This window comes from Myotis myotis, unplaced genomic scaffold, assembly GCF_014108235.1.
Source record: "Myotis myotis isolate mMyoMyo1 unplaced genomic scaffold, mMyoMyo1.p scaffold_m19_p_8, whole genome shotgun sequence".
NCBI lineage: Eukaryota > Metazoa > Chordata > Mammalia > Chiroptera > Vespertilionidae > Myotis > Myotis myotis.
The window spans coordinates 12,519,439-12,532,289 of NW_023416390.1; the positions used below are offsets into that span (position 1 = coordinate 12,519,439).

Below are 12,851 nucleotides of genomic sequence, written 5' to 3' on the forward strand. Positions count from 1 at the left end.
CTGCTGGGGTGCCTGGCCAGTCTGGGTGAGGGGCTGACGGCTGTTTTCAGGCTGGCTAATCCCCCCAGCGGGGACCCTCACCCCATGAGGGTATGGCCATCCTGGGTGAGGGGCTGATGGCTGTTTGCAGGCTGGCCACAGCCCCCAGGCACCCAAGCTCCCAGTGGAGGCTGGCTGGAAGCAGGTATCTGGGATTTATTTTTCTTCTATAATTGAAACTTTGTTGCCATGAGCGGAGGCCTCAGCTGGCTCAGGACTGGCAGGAAGCTTGGCTTCCTCCATCACCCAGGCAACCAAGCCTCCTGTTTGCTCCAGCTCGGTGGCTGCCGGCCGCCATCTTGGTTGGTTTAATTTGCATATAGTCACTCTGATTGGCTGATGGGCGTGGCATAGGGCATAGCGAAGTTATAGGAAATTAGCATCTTTGTTTTTTATTAGTGTAGATAGGATAAAGCTTTTATAAGAAAAAAAGAGTAGGTCTTAAAGCCCAGTAGTCAAGCTTTTGGAGCATTGCTCCTGAGGCCCTGCTGACACCTTGCCTGTCACCTCTGAGAGGTCCCAGCCCAAAACTGCCCAGACAGGTGGATTCTATGTCTTTGTCTCTCAGAACATGAGAGATGATGTTTATTTTTTTAATCCATTAAATTTGGGGATAAGTTCTTAAACAGCATTTCAAAACAAACACTCTAGTCCTCGGCTCATTTATCCATTAACATTTCTTCAATGAAAACTGTTATGTGCTTAATATGTAGAGGACTAGATGAAGGCTCACCCCTCGCAGAGCTCCCTCTTGTGAGAAAGAGGCAGATAAGAAAGTTAATGACTTTGACGTAGATACTGTCACCAGATGTTTTGCCATGTGTGACAGTCAGAAATGCAAATATCTTGTTAAACTGTCTTCTGAAGTATTTTTGTAACCTGCCTAACCCTATCTCTTTTATATGTAAGCATATATCTCATCCTTCTCATTTATATGCATGTTTGAGAGCTTTCAAAGACATTTATCTTTGAGATTAGAAAGAATTAGAAAGGGTTCTTTCTTTAGTCTTATGGATTTTTCTTCCCTTCCTTTATCTCTGTGAGGAGAAGAAAACAAATATTTTTTTAAAAGTCTATGTACACCAAGTCCTTCCCAAAACTGCCAGTCCCTAAATGAAATGTTGCTACTCAGTCTAAAAGTGAAATACATTTGTGTTTTCTTTTGTTTTTTTGTTTGTTTGTTATTACTTGATGCACTATGACAAAATGCTTCAGTTGTAGCTGTGTCTTCTTTTCTTCAAGATATTAACCTAATTCTGTTGTGGCCAACTCTAAACTATTGTTCTTTGTTGTTTTTGAAATGGTGCATTCCGATCCAGGAGTGCTCTGTTCACAGGAGGGATTGCTGATAGTGGGTCATCTCCACGTGGTTTGTTGTTTCATTGAAGTCTGAATCCATGACTAAAGCTATTTATTTGTGACCCTGCTTCTGAAGAGTGGTGCATCTGCAGAATTACTCTATTAAAGTTCAGTTCCAAAGCCTAATGGAGAACTAATCCTATCTAATAAAGAGGGAATATGCTAATTGCCCCTCACACTGTTGCAAAGTTGGCAGCACCCACAGCCAATAAGGAGGAAATATGCTAATTGACTGTCCCACCCTCAAAGATGGCAGCACCCACAGCCAATAAGAAGGGAATATGCTAATTGACTGCCTCATCCTCAAAGATGGCAGTACCCACAATTGCAAGATGGCAGCACCCAGTCCCCTCAGCCCTACCAGGTTAGCAGGTGCGTGACAAGGCCGGGCCCATCCCCAGGCAGGCCAGGCCCCTCCGCATGCCTGCCTCCAGAGTCCCCCAGTCCCCTCAGCCCCCCAGCCACCCAGGGCCGGCCCAAGGCGCAGGCAAGCCTCAGATGGCGGCTGCCCAGCCACCCAGGGCCGCCCAAGGATCAGGTAACCAGGGCCAGCCGAGGCTTGCGCTACCGGCAGTGGCAGCAGCAGAGGTGTGATGGGGCATCACCTTCCCCTGATCGCCGGGTCGCCTCCCGCCCCTGAGGGCTCCTAGACTGTGAGAGGGGGCAGGCAGAGCTGAGAGATCCCCCCCCTCCAATGCATGAATTTTCATGCACTGGGCCTCTAGTGTCTTACATAAGTGGGGATCTATATCAGGCGTGTTTTCCAGAATCTATCCTCTCTTCTATGTGACATCAACTCACCTTTGCCACCGTCCTAGAGTAAAGGGCCTCTCTGACACTCTTACCTCTCAGTAGCAGAGTGTTTACCATTTTAGAAATTAAATGATTCCTTTTGGTTTCTGTGATGATCATCGTTAGAATCAAAGTCTCATAACAAAGGAAGAACTCCAGATTTCTTTTTTTTCAATATTCCTATTATACTTTTGACAGAAGTGACCTTGCCAGGCAACATTTTTCCCCATGATTTTTGCTTTCTTTATATTTTAGTGTCACTGGGGAGGGGGGTGCAAGCAAGTATAGTACATTAAAGCTAATACATCACCACCTGTCAATGACTCCTTCCCCTTGGTACCCCTTTACCTTGCTGATTGAAAACATTCAGTCCCCAAAGCTTATAGTTGAGTTGGAGGAAGCTAAATGATGTATTCCTAAGCTCTTAACATATTGCCTTGTGTAAATGGTCCATTTGAGTATTTTAGAAATCAAATGGGAGAGAAAAGAACATTGAATGCCCTGAAAAGATTAACACCTGTTTCCAGTCTTCAGAAAAACTGGAGCATGCTGTATATAACCATTTACTCTCTCATGTTGAGACATTTTATTCAAATTTTCAATTCTATATGCAAAGCATCCACATGTTTATGGGTTTGCTTCTCTACAGGATTCCACACAAAACTTAGAAGATGGAGAAGTTATGAATGCTGTGCAGACAGAACTACTGACATCACCGAAAATTAAGGATGCACTGAGGTATTCTCTTCATGTGAATGGAATATTTTCTTTCAATTCAATGTTTGTCCCTTTAATAGTTCATAGATGTTTTATTTTTTTTAGGAAAGATGAAGATGATTAGAATAGTGGAATGAAACCTATCACTATTCTAAAATTACTTAATTACTCTGTTCTTTCATTTTCTCTATATGATATGAGAACTTCTGGACAAACATATACAAATGAACCTCCATCCTTCCAACTCTGCTGCAACTTGGATTTCATAATTGCATTTGCTTTCTCTTGGAACAGCAGTTTAAAGTACACCTTTCAGAGTTCAATTTGGTTGAGTGTTTTACTTTGATGTTAACTCTTTGAGTATTGCTTTGCATTGTATTTTAACTATTTTGCAATATTTTGTCCGATGTATATAAAATGAAACCAGCCAATCAACCAAGATTTTTCATAGTTTTAATGTAACATTATATGAAGCCAGTTGCTCTCGTGTTTACCAGTACTTCTTTTCTCGGCACTAATTTCCAATTCTGCCCTAGCTACTACCTGGATTCAATTTCCAGCCCCGCTGCTTACTGGTTCTAGTTGCTTAGTCAAGTCACTCATCTGTCATTGCCTTCATTTCTGGTCTGTAAAATAAATAATAATAAATCCATTAGAGGATTGGTATGAAGACTAAATGAATTAATATATGTAAAGCACTTTAAACAGTGCCTAGGTCCGAGTAAGCCCTGTGAGTATTTGCTACTGTCGACACCACTATAATGTAATTATCATTGTCTGGATTACTATTATCATTACTACCATCATGATTAGTATCATATTTTAAGTTACTTTAAATTTTGCATAAGGAAAGGAATTCCATATTTAATAGATGCTTGGCTTTAGCACTTGAAGGTAATGCTTCTGAAGTTGATGGTCACTCATTCATTTAGCCAACAGATTCCTTTAATTCCGTCCGGTTACTAATGAGTGCCAAGCCTTTTACATGGCATTGGCTTTTAAAATATATGTGACCATCCTTTATTATTCTGCCTCACTGTGGATTTTCCTCAAGCTTATAGTTGATAGCCATGTGAAATTTTTACTCTTTATATAGGTTGTTTCTTTGACTAATGAGCTGCACGATAATAAAAATTTGGTACCAAAAATCTCAAGGGCAATGTCTTTTTAGAAGCTTGATAAGATTGTTTTTGGAGGTAGGCATAATGAGTGTAATACTCTTAATTCTGTTTGACTTTAATTTCACTTTTTGTAATGTTTGCTTTTTGAAGTTTGCTAACATCTTGGCTAAATGTTATGTGGATAGCTGTCATAGAGCAAACAAATTGTGCGGTTTCGGGCTGCAGGAATAAATTAGCTAAGCTTTCGCTAGGTATGAGGAATTGAGACAAATGGAGTTTAGGAATTTAAAAAAAGAATATTCTTTAACTAAAAATATATCAATACAAGCTTTCACATGAGTTATATCATTACCTCTAGTAGGCTAAGGAAGTACCAAGTTTAGAACAATTAACTTCTAGAGACCCAATCTGCATCCATCACTCCTTTCCCCGAATGTTTTGACTTCAGTGTTACCTGTTTTGTGCACCTTCTCAGGTGCGAAGGATCTTAGCAACATGGAATGTATAGCTAGCAGGGGAAGCTTGCAGGTAGCAGCTCTAGGAAAAGACACTGGTTTAGCTGGAATGGAATGATGAAGAGCAGCTGAAGAGAAATTATGAAGCCATTTAAAGCTGAGTTATTTGGTCAGCATTCTCCAATACAGGTCTTGGAACCAAACAGCATATTTGTTAACTGGATGACTGAATTTTTCAGCGTTGAATTTGACATGTCATTCTGAGATTTGATCTCAAACTAATGGTTCAACCTTATCTCCTACCCACCACAATCAGTCAGTTGATCTATCTTTCTCTTACCTTCTCTCCTTCTGTTTCCCTCACTCTTTCTATCTTCCCTTCCTTCGTCCCCTCTGACCCCCAATTTGTGTGCCCACAACATACTGCTTCACAGTCTCAGTGCAGAATTGTGTGCATGCCCTGTCTACTCCCTTGCTAACTCTTTGGATTGAAGATATATTTGCCCTGCTCAGTTCCATCTCAAATGCAACCTCCTCTCAGAAGATTTTCCTGGTCCCAGTTTTCCTTTCTGATCCTGTTTCCTCTTTCTCTGAATCTCATGAGAAAGCGCCCCCGATTTGAAAAACGTCATAGTGGTTTAAACCACTGATCTGGAATGCAGTAAGGTCCAATTTGAGGCCCGACTACCTTGTATGACTGGCATAATGTTGGACAAGTGATTTAGCCTCTCTAAGGATAAGTTTAATTAGCTGTAACATGGAAGTGACGTAAGCATTTATACATTTGATATGAGTACATGTTATAATACCAACAATGCAACCAGCACAGGCATCCCAAGTTAGAGCTTGCTTACTTTCACTGAGAACATGCTACTGTTACTACTACTTCTGTTTTATTGTTTTGTATTCTTCTTTTTATTACCTTTTCTTAACCTGCCTCCTAGATTATGAACTCCTCAGGCTCTTTGTTTTTTCCTTGCAGAACTTCCCCATTGGAACTACTCACTATTTGTTGAATTCAAGTGAATTAAGTGAATTCCACTACCATCAACAGCAAATTCTTTGTTAGATGTTTACTCAGTATATTTGCGTTAACAGAACATTTACATCAGGTGGGCTTCAGTCTCATATGCAAGCTGTTCTGGGATGTCCATCTCTGGACTCCATCACTCACTCCCTTGTATATGATAGACTGTGCATCAGTCCCTAAAGGCCACCAACCGCTGCCTTCTATCCACCTATTACAGCCTCTGTCTTCTCTCTCACTGTCAGCAGTCTAATCGTGAAGAAAGGTTCCTCAGCCCTAAAGTATTTACAGATTTATTTAAAAAGTCTTACAAAGGAAATAAGTTGAGAAAAATTGTAAAGCCTGAAATAGGTTATTCCTTTTTAATCCATAAGCTTACTTGTTCCCTCAGAACGTTCTAATAATCATACTAATAACTAATAGTTATTGGTCCCCTTGTATATAGCAGATACTGATATATGATGTATATGTTAGCTTCTCTATTTTTTTCTTTAAAACTAACAACTCTACTAGAGATTTATCTTAATTTCCCATTATACAAATAAGGAAACATGCTTTTGGTCATAGTTTAAATTATTTACTCAGACACTTGACTTAACATCACCACTAGGATCGACTTGCTGTCTAACTTCACAAGTGAATCATGATTTCCTTCTGAACCAAACTGTCTCCCCACCCCTCCCCCAAGTCCAGTCTCCTCCTACTCTAAACGAGTGGCCTCACTGAGTTAAATCATTGTACTGTTAAAAATGCTGTCTGTTTGCCTGGAGTGAAGGAATTAGACCTACAGACTCCTGCAGCTCCTGCTGTATCCTCTCCCTCAAGCTGTACTCCTCTCCTCATGGTGGAACCAAAGGCAACGCTTTCCGTCTAGTTCTTGCAGAGCAGCTCATTTGTAACCACTGATTCTGCATCTCCTCCCATCATTTTGTTCAAAGGTCTTACATAGGTAGCAGCTGGTTCCAGTGATTATTGAATCAGTTTTGTCAACTGGATCTTAGAATATTTATCTTGTTAACACTTTTGGACTAAATGCTTTGTAACTACCTGCTTCTGTTTAAGTTTGTCATAGGAACCTGTGTGTACTTAGCTATTTTGACTATAGTGAAATCTTCTGACTTTTACTTAACTGAAGTATTTTCATTTACCCCACAGTTCATTTTTTGTCTGTTTTCACAAGTAGCATCCAATCCTGTTTTCCTTCTACTGCTAGAATATCCCTTTCATCTTATTTTCTACATTTTCCACTCTTAGCCCTCCCCCAATCCTATCTAATAAAAGACAAAAAGGGTAATTAACCGTACCTCCGCTATGCTTCCCATTGGCTAATTAGGGCGATATGCAAATTAACTGCCAACAAAGAGGGCAGTTAACCACCAACAAAGATGGTGGTTAATTTGCATACGTAGGCACAATGATGGGAGGCTAAAGGGGAAGGACGGAAGAACAGTGATTGGAAACCCAGGCAGCAGGCAAGAGCCGGGGGGGGTGCCGCCTTGCCTGTGGCCCCGTGATCGCATGGCGATCGGAGGGAGAGAGAGCCACATCAGGATCGGAGAGCCCGGGCGCAGGCGAGGTGGCACCCCGGCACCCCAGCGCCTGACATGCAAAGGTCGGGGATGAAATGATTTTCCCAAACACATCTGCAAATATCCTGGGGAAGGCATCACTGAAGAGTTCACAACAACTCTCTTACTTGGCAAGGAAGAAAACAGTTGGCAACGGAAACAATTCCCTACATCAAAGTTAAGGTCCCTCTGAGTAAAAAAGAATATTGCCAATGTAAAGGAGGGAGCAGGCAAAAATAATAGGTTCTCATGACTTCCACTGAAGTTCGAGTATATAACAGAGTCAAAACGAACATACAAATTAAAACAGACAGTGGACATTCAAATGACCCGAATCAACTGTCACTGTTTGTCCCAATAGCAGCAATGCTTATGCGATAATATAGTTTAACAAACATACTAAACAAGTCACATGATAAGAGAGATTTGGCTTCTAAAGTAAATTGAATATGTTCTTTAAAAATTCTCATGTCCTCCCCTCTGACTATAATTCTTAATTTTCCAATCAGAAAATTACCCTAAGTGATCCAGTAACATGTAGAACTCCAGTAATCTAACTTATTTAAAAAAAAAAACAAACATCCCAACCATTTTTAAAATATTTAAATTGATATTTTAGGGTTAAAATTATAGAAGATATTTAGATCCAAATATATTTTCTGAATAGAAAATATTTCAGTTTTTGATTTAAAAAAAAAAACATAAAAAAATATAAGTGACACATTTTCCCAAGGAACTCTGCATTAGTACCTTGCCCTCTAACTTTCTTCAAATTAAGAGAATCTATGGAGTTCCCTATACTGCACAAGTTTTAATGAAAGAAAATAAGACTAAGAGCATCAAATACATGTTTTCTTATTTACAAACATATATACTCTTCTCTCTCTCTCTCTCTCTCTCTCTCTCTCTCTCTCTCTCTCTCTCATATATATTCTTCCTGATTCAGAGAGGAAGGGAGAGGGAGAGAGATAGAAACATCAATGATGGGAGAGAATCATTGATCGGCTGCCTCCTACACGCCCTGTACTGAGGATCAAGTCCACAACCTGGGAAGGTGACCTGACCTGGAATCAAACTGTGACTTCCTGGTTCATAAGTCGATGCTAAACCACTGAGTCACACCGGCCGGGCTCAATTCTTATTTATAAATTCATTCCAAGGACATATACAGCTTGAAAAGCTTTGGAAGTAGTTTCAAAAAAACTAGCTTTTAAGTAACAGGAAAACAGTTATAGAAGAAAGTTTAAATTAAAAGAAAAAAATTGTTTTAATTTATTCAAGAGTGGGAACATCCTCCATGAAAATGTGTACCTTGACTGTGGATGGCTGGGTGGCCTTATCACACCTTAGGAATTCAAATGCTTTTTACATGAAAAGAAAGAGAGTTTCATCTCATTTCTCTCCCAGTGTAGATGTCTGTCAATAGAAGGTGGACATCAATAAAAGGAGGGCTTGCACAATCAATCCAGAAAGTCAGCAATCTATGAATAATCCAGAACCGAGTATTTATCTCCTCTGCCTCACACCCTCCCTCCCAGCCAGTGAGCAAGATAATTACTCTCTATTCAAGATAAGTTCCCCCCAGTCACAGTGGCCCAATGCTGACATACAAAGCATACAAATAATTCTCACTCTGGCATAAAAGTGACAACTTTCTTGGAAGAAAAGCAGATACTGTAAATTTCTCAAAGTCTTCCTGAAACATTTTTTTAAAGTAATTTTTACTTCTTTAGAAAAAATGCATACATGGCAAACCATCTGTAATAAAAGGCCCATTCTAGAAAATTTTACCTGGTCCTACTCATATCTGCAATCATAACCATATTTACAGACAAATATATCTATACTAATAAAAGAGTAATATGCTAATTAGACTGGGAGACCTTCCAGGAGACCTTCCAGATGTTCTTCTGGACAAAGCCATGGTGGCGGGGCCGAGGTAGAGGCGGTTACAGGCCAAGAGGGGAGGGCAGTTGTGGGTGATCAGGCTGGTGGGGGGCGGGGCCATTGGGGGTAAGCAGACCAGTAGGGGGGCCAGTTGGGGGCAAGCAGACCATCAGTGGGGCAGGCCGGCAGGCAGAGTGGTTAGAGGCAATCAGGCAGGCAGGCAGGTGAGTGGTTAGGAGCCAGCAGTCCCAGATTGCGAGAGGGATGTCCGACTGCTGGTTTAGGCCTGATCCCTGTAAACTGGCAGTAGGACATCCTTCGGGGGGTCCCAAATTGGAGAGGGTGCAGGCCAGGCTGAGGAACACAACCTCCCCCGTGCACGAATTTCGTGCACCGGGCCCCTAGTCTATATATATAAAAGCCTAAGCGACTGAATGGCTGAACGACCAGTCAACCAGTCACTATGATGCAAACTGACCACCAGGGGGCAGATACTTAACGCAGGAACTGCCCCCTGGTGGTCAGTGTACCCCACAGTGGCAGTGCCGCTCAGCTGACCGAATGGGCGCTGGACGCAGGGCTCACAGATGGCCATCACAACCTAGAGACCACAGCAGAGCGGCAGTGAGCCTACCAAGAGGCGGCGGTGTGCATAGTAGAGCCCGGATGAACAGGAGCAGCAGGCGGCGTTGGACTGCTGGTTCTGGCCCGATCCCCACAGGCAATGCCAGGGGTGGGCAAACTTTTTGACTCGAGGGCCACAATGGATTCTTAAACTGGACCGGAGGGCCGGAACAAAGGCATGGATGGAGTGTTTGTGTGAACTAATATAAATTCAAAGTAAACGTCATTACATAAAAGGGTGCGGTCTTTTTTTTTTTTTAGTTCATTTCAAACGGGCCGGATTCGGCCCGCGGGCTGTAGTTTGCCCACGGCTGGGCTATGCCAAGGGACCCCACCGGTGCATTCGTGCACCGAGCCTCTAGTACATAAATAAATGTGTGCATATCCTGCTCACTGGTCCCTGAACTCTATTCTGTAACTTACCTAAACAAATAGCATTGATAGCTATTTTCACTCTGTGAGGTACTGTGTCCAGCTCTACTTTCTGTGTTTATCTTCCACGAATGGTGTATAGAGAGATTTCTGTGGAACTCTATCAAATTTATATAATACCGAGGTTTGGGTTTTTTAAAAATAAATAAAAATGTATGTACTAATCTCTGAGGCCCCCTTTTTAAAAATGCTTTTCTTTCTGTCTTGAAATGAAAAACAGATAACAATTTATAAAGAGCATGGTAGGCCATGGTATGCATAAAACTTACAATGCTTGTCTATATTAACTAGATCAAATTCCCTGTAAGTGCCTGCATATTACAGTCAACAGAATTGAAAATCTTGTTTGTTTCTAATATAAAAATATTTTCATCGTAGTATTATAACAGTTGTCAAATATCCCTCAAGCCAAAAATTGTGCTGTCCTGTATAAAAATAACATAAAAGTTCATTCTGAATTGTTGAAAAATAAAATCTTATAAAGTAGAAGTGAAACTTAAAAAAAAATGCGTCCCCCAAAAAAGTTTTAGTTTTTAAAACAAGATTGATTACTGTAACAGATTATAAGATTTACTTTATTAAGTGAATGTAAAAATACAGGACTAATAAAGAGCAGACATCAGCGTGACACACAGAACTTAAATTTACACAGGGGTTTTGAGGGAGGTAGAGAAATATTTGCAAAAGAGAAAAAATGAGAATCTATAAAGGCATTCTAAAACTTCTTAAGCTGAAATCTTGAAGTCTATACTAGACTAAACACTTGCATTCCAAAAACCTTTATATAATACATACGAGTGCCATCTATCAGCATGTGTGTACTTAATACATTTATTAGGAAAGATAAGTGTTATGCTCTAAGGGCAAAACTATAAAAGTACATCATAAAGGTTGAGATAAAGTTTCAATGGTTAAATGAGATTTTAGTCTCTGTTTTTAAAAGTCTTTAAAACAATACCGTAACCTTAGAACGTGAATGTTTTGGTTTAGTCTTCCTCAAATACCTCCAAAAGCACTATATATATCTGTTATTATATAAAAATGATTGCCTTGTGGTCCATTAAAAGCTATATAACATTCTCTGCCCACCAAACAATTTTTATTCATGACTTATAATGCATCCCTTTACCTCGTATTTTATGTACATATATTCATATAATGTCCATATTCTCACACAGAGAGTACAGAAAAGAATCTATTTTATCCTATGATATTATTACTCTAAGATTTGTTTTGTTTCTACCTTTTATTCCAAGCCTCTGCTATAGCCTGCTTGACTGAACAAGTTTTAAATATATCAGCAATATCTGAGCAAAACTCATCTGAAATTTATTATCAGCTTGAAATTCCATCATATTCCACAAATGTTGGAAAGTGACATGCTCTCCTTTTTTTGCCGTTTTAATGATAATAGGTTTGCAATGAAAACACATTAAAAACTAAGCCTAATCCTCTGATGAGAATATATTTAATGTATTTATTTTAGATTGCTGATAATTTAGACAATATTTCATGCAGAGAGTTCATTAGGCATTTGCTGTCTTAATGCTGTTCTCAACTTTCCAGCAAGGAGCCACATTTCACCATTTTCAATTTGGAGCAGGAATGCATTTGTAGCAGCTGTATCTCTTAATTTGACATCTAGTTTCAGGTCATTTTCATGTAAATAGAAAACAATAGAAACCTGCTTACAATTTCCATAACTGGGATGTTTGCTTCAACTTTATCATTTTTCCTCTGGCGATTTTATTTTCTCTCTCTGGGATTAAAAGAGCCAATAATTGCTCACGGTTATTATTTCCCATCTATATAAAACGTGTTAGTTCCACATTTTATGACTCAAAAGCTCCCAGGGTCTTCTACATTTCAGTCATACACACTCTCTGTTAATGTTTCTAGCTCCTCCTCTCCTTAATCTGGAGTAGGTTAGGCGGGTCAGGCTTTCTATTTCTTTCTGTAATACATTTTCTCCAGGCTTTATAACTTCTTTTCTGCCTCTAAAAAACATACAGAGGTGAAAATTTGGAATTGTTCCATTGAATACAACTGATGCCTTATTAGAAGGCAACTTTAAATTTTGATTTATAATGCTTTGGACATGCCTATATATATTACCAACTGTGGCTTCACAGTTGTAAAATCTAATTCTATGCTTTTTCTATTAAATACATATTTTATTTCATTTTTCCTCTTTTTTGGGGGAAATCATACTTTATGATTATGCATAGCTGTGCTTAGTTCTATGTATTTTATCATCTATACAGTAATTTTCAAGTGTGTCTCAATGGGGAAAATTTTTATTTTTTTGTACATCCTTTTAAGTATGTTGATTTATGTAGATTAAGTAGGAAGTTATTTTTGTAGGTAGTCATTTCCATTTGTTCCTCTTCTAGGAGAAAAAATAAGAAATCAGAAACTCTTTGAAGCATTTTATTTCCCAAATCTTCTGAACATTATCAGTAAATCATGCACTCCTTTGGTTTTATCTCTGCTGTTAAATTTATAGAAGTTGATATAATCTTAAAATCATTTTTTTAATGTGCTTCATCTGTATTTTTTTAGCAGAGACTCATCTATGTTCTTTTTTTCTGCCCCAGTGATATGACCAGAACAGTGGAGATTTCTGCGGAAGGAGGCCCCCTGGGAATACATGTAGTGCCCTTCTTTTCTTCTCTGAGTGGAAGGTAAGATGCTTTACTTCTATCAGGAGTTCATGCTAATGGAAACCTTGACCAGAGCTCATTTGCCCAAACATTTCTCAGAAGAGGATTAAGTGTGTATCTTTGTTATTCAGATGGACACCTCAAGATAATACTTCTGTTGGCCACTT

General features: G+C 39.6%; 1 protein-coding gene across 4 annotated transcripts in view; it reads left to right on the top strand.

The window, feature by feature from the left end:
* Positions 1-12,851, top strand: part of PARD3B (par-3 family cell polarity regulator beta) — a 916,117-nt gene that overhangs the window by 455,022 nt on the left and 448,244 nt on the right. For all 4 annotated transcript variants that reach the window (XM_036319101.1, XM_036319103.1, XM_036319104.1 and 1 more), the window contains exons 5-6: positions 2,840-2,928; positions 12,619-12,705. In XM_036319101.1, coding sequence (XP_036174994.1) covers positions 2,840-2,928; positions 12,619-12,705 — 176 coding nt within the window. The remainder of the gene's footprint in view (positions 1-2,839; positions 2,929-12,618; positions 12,706-12,851) is intronic.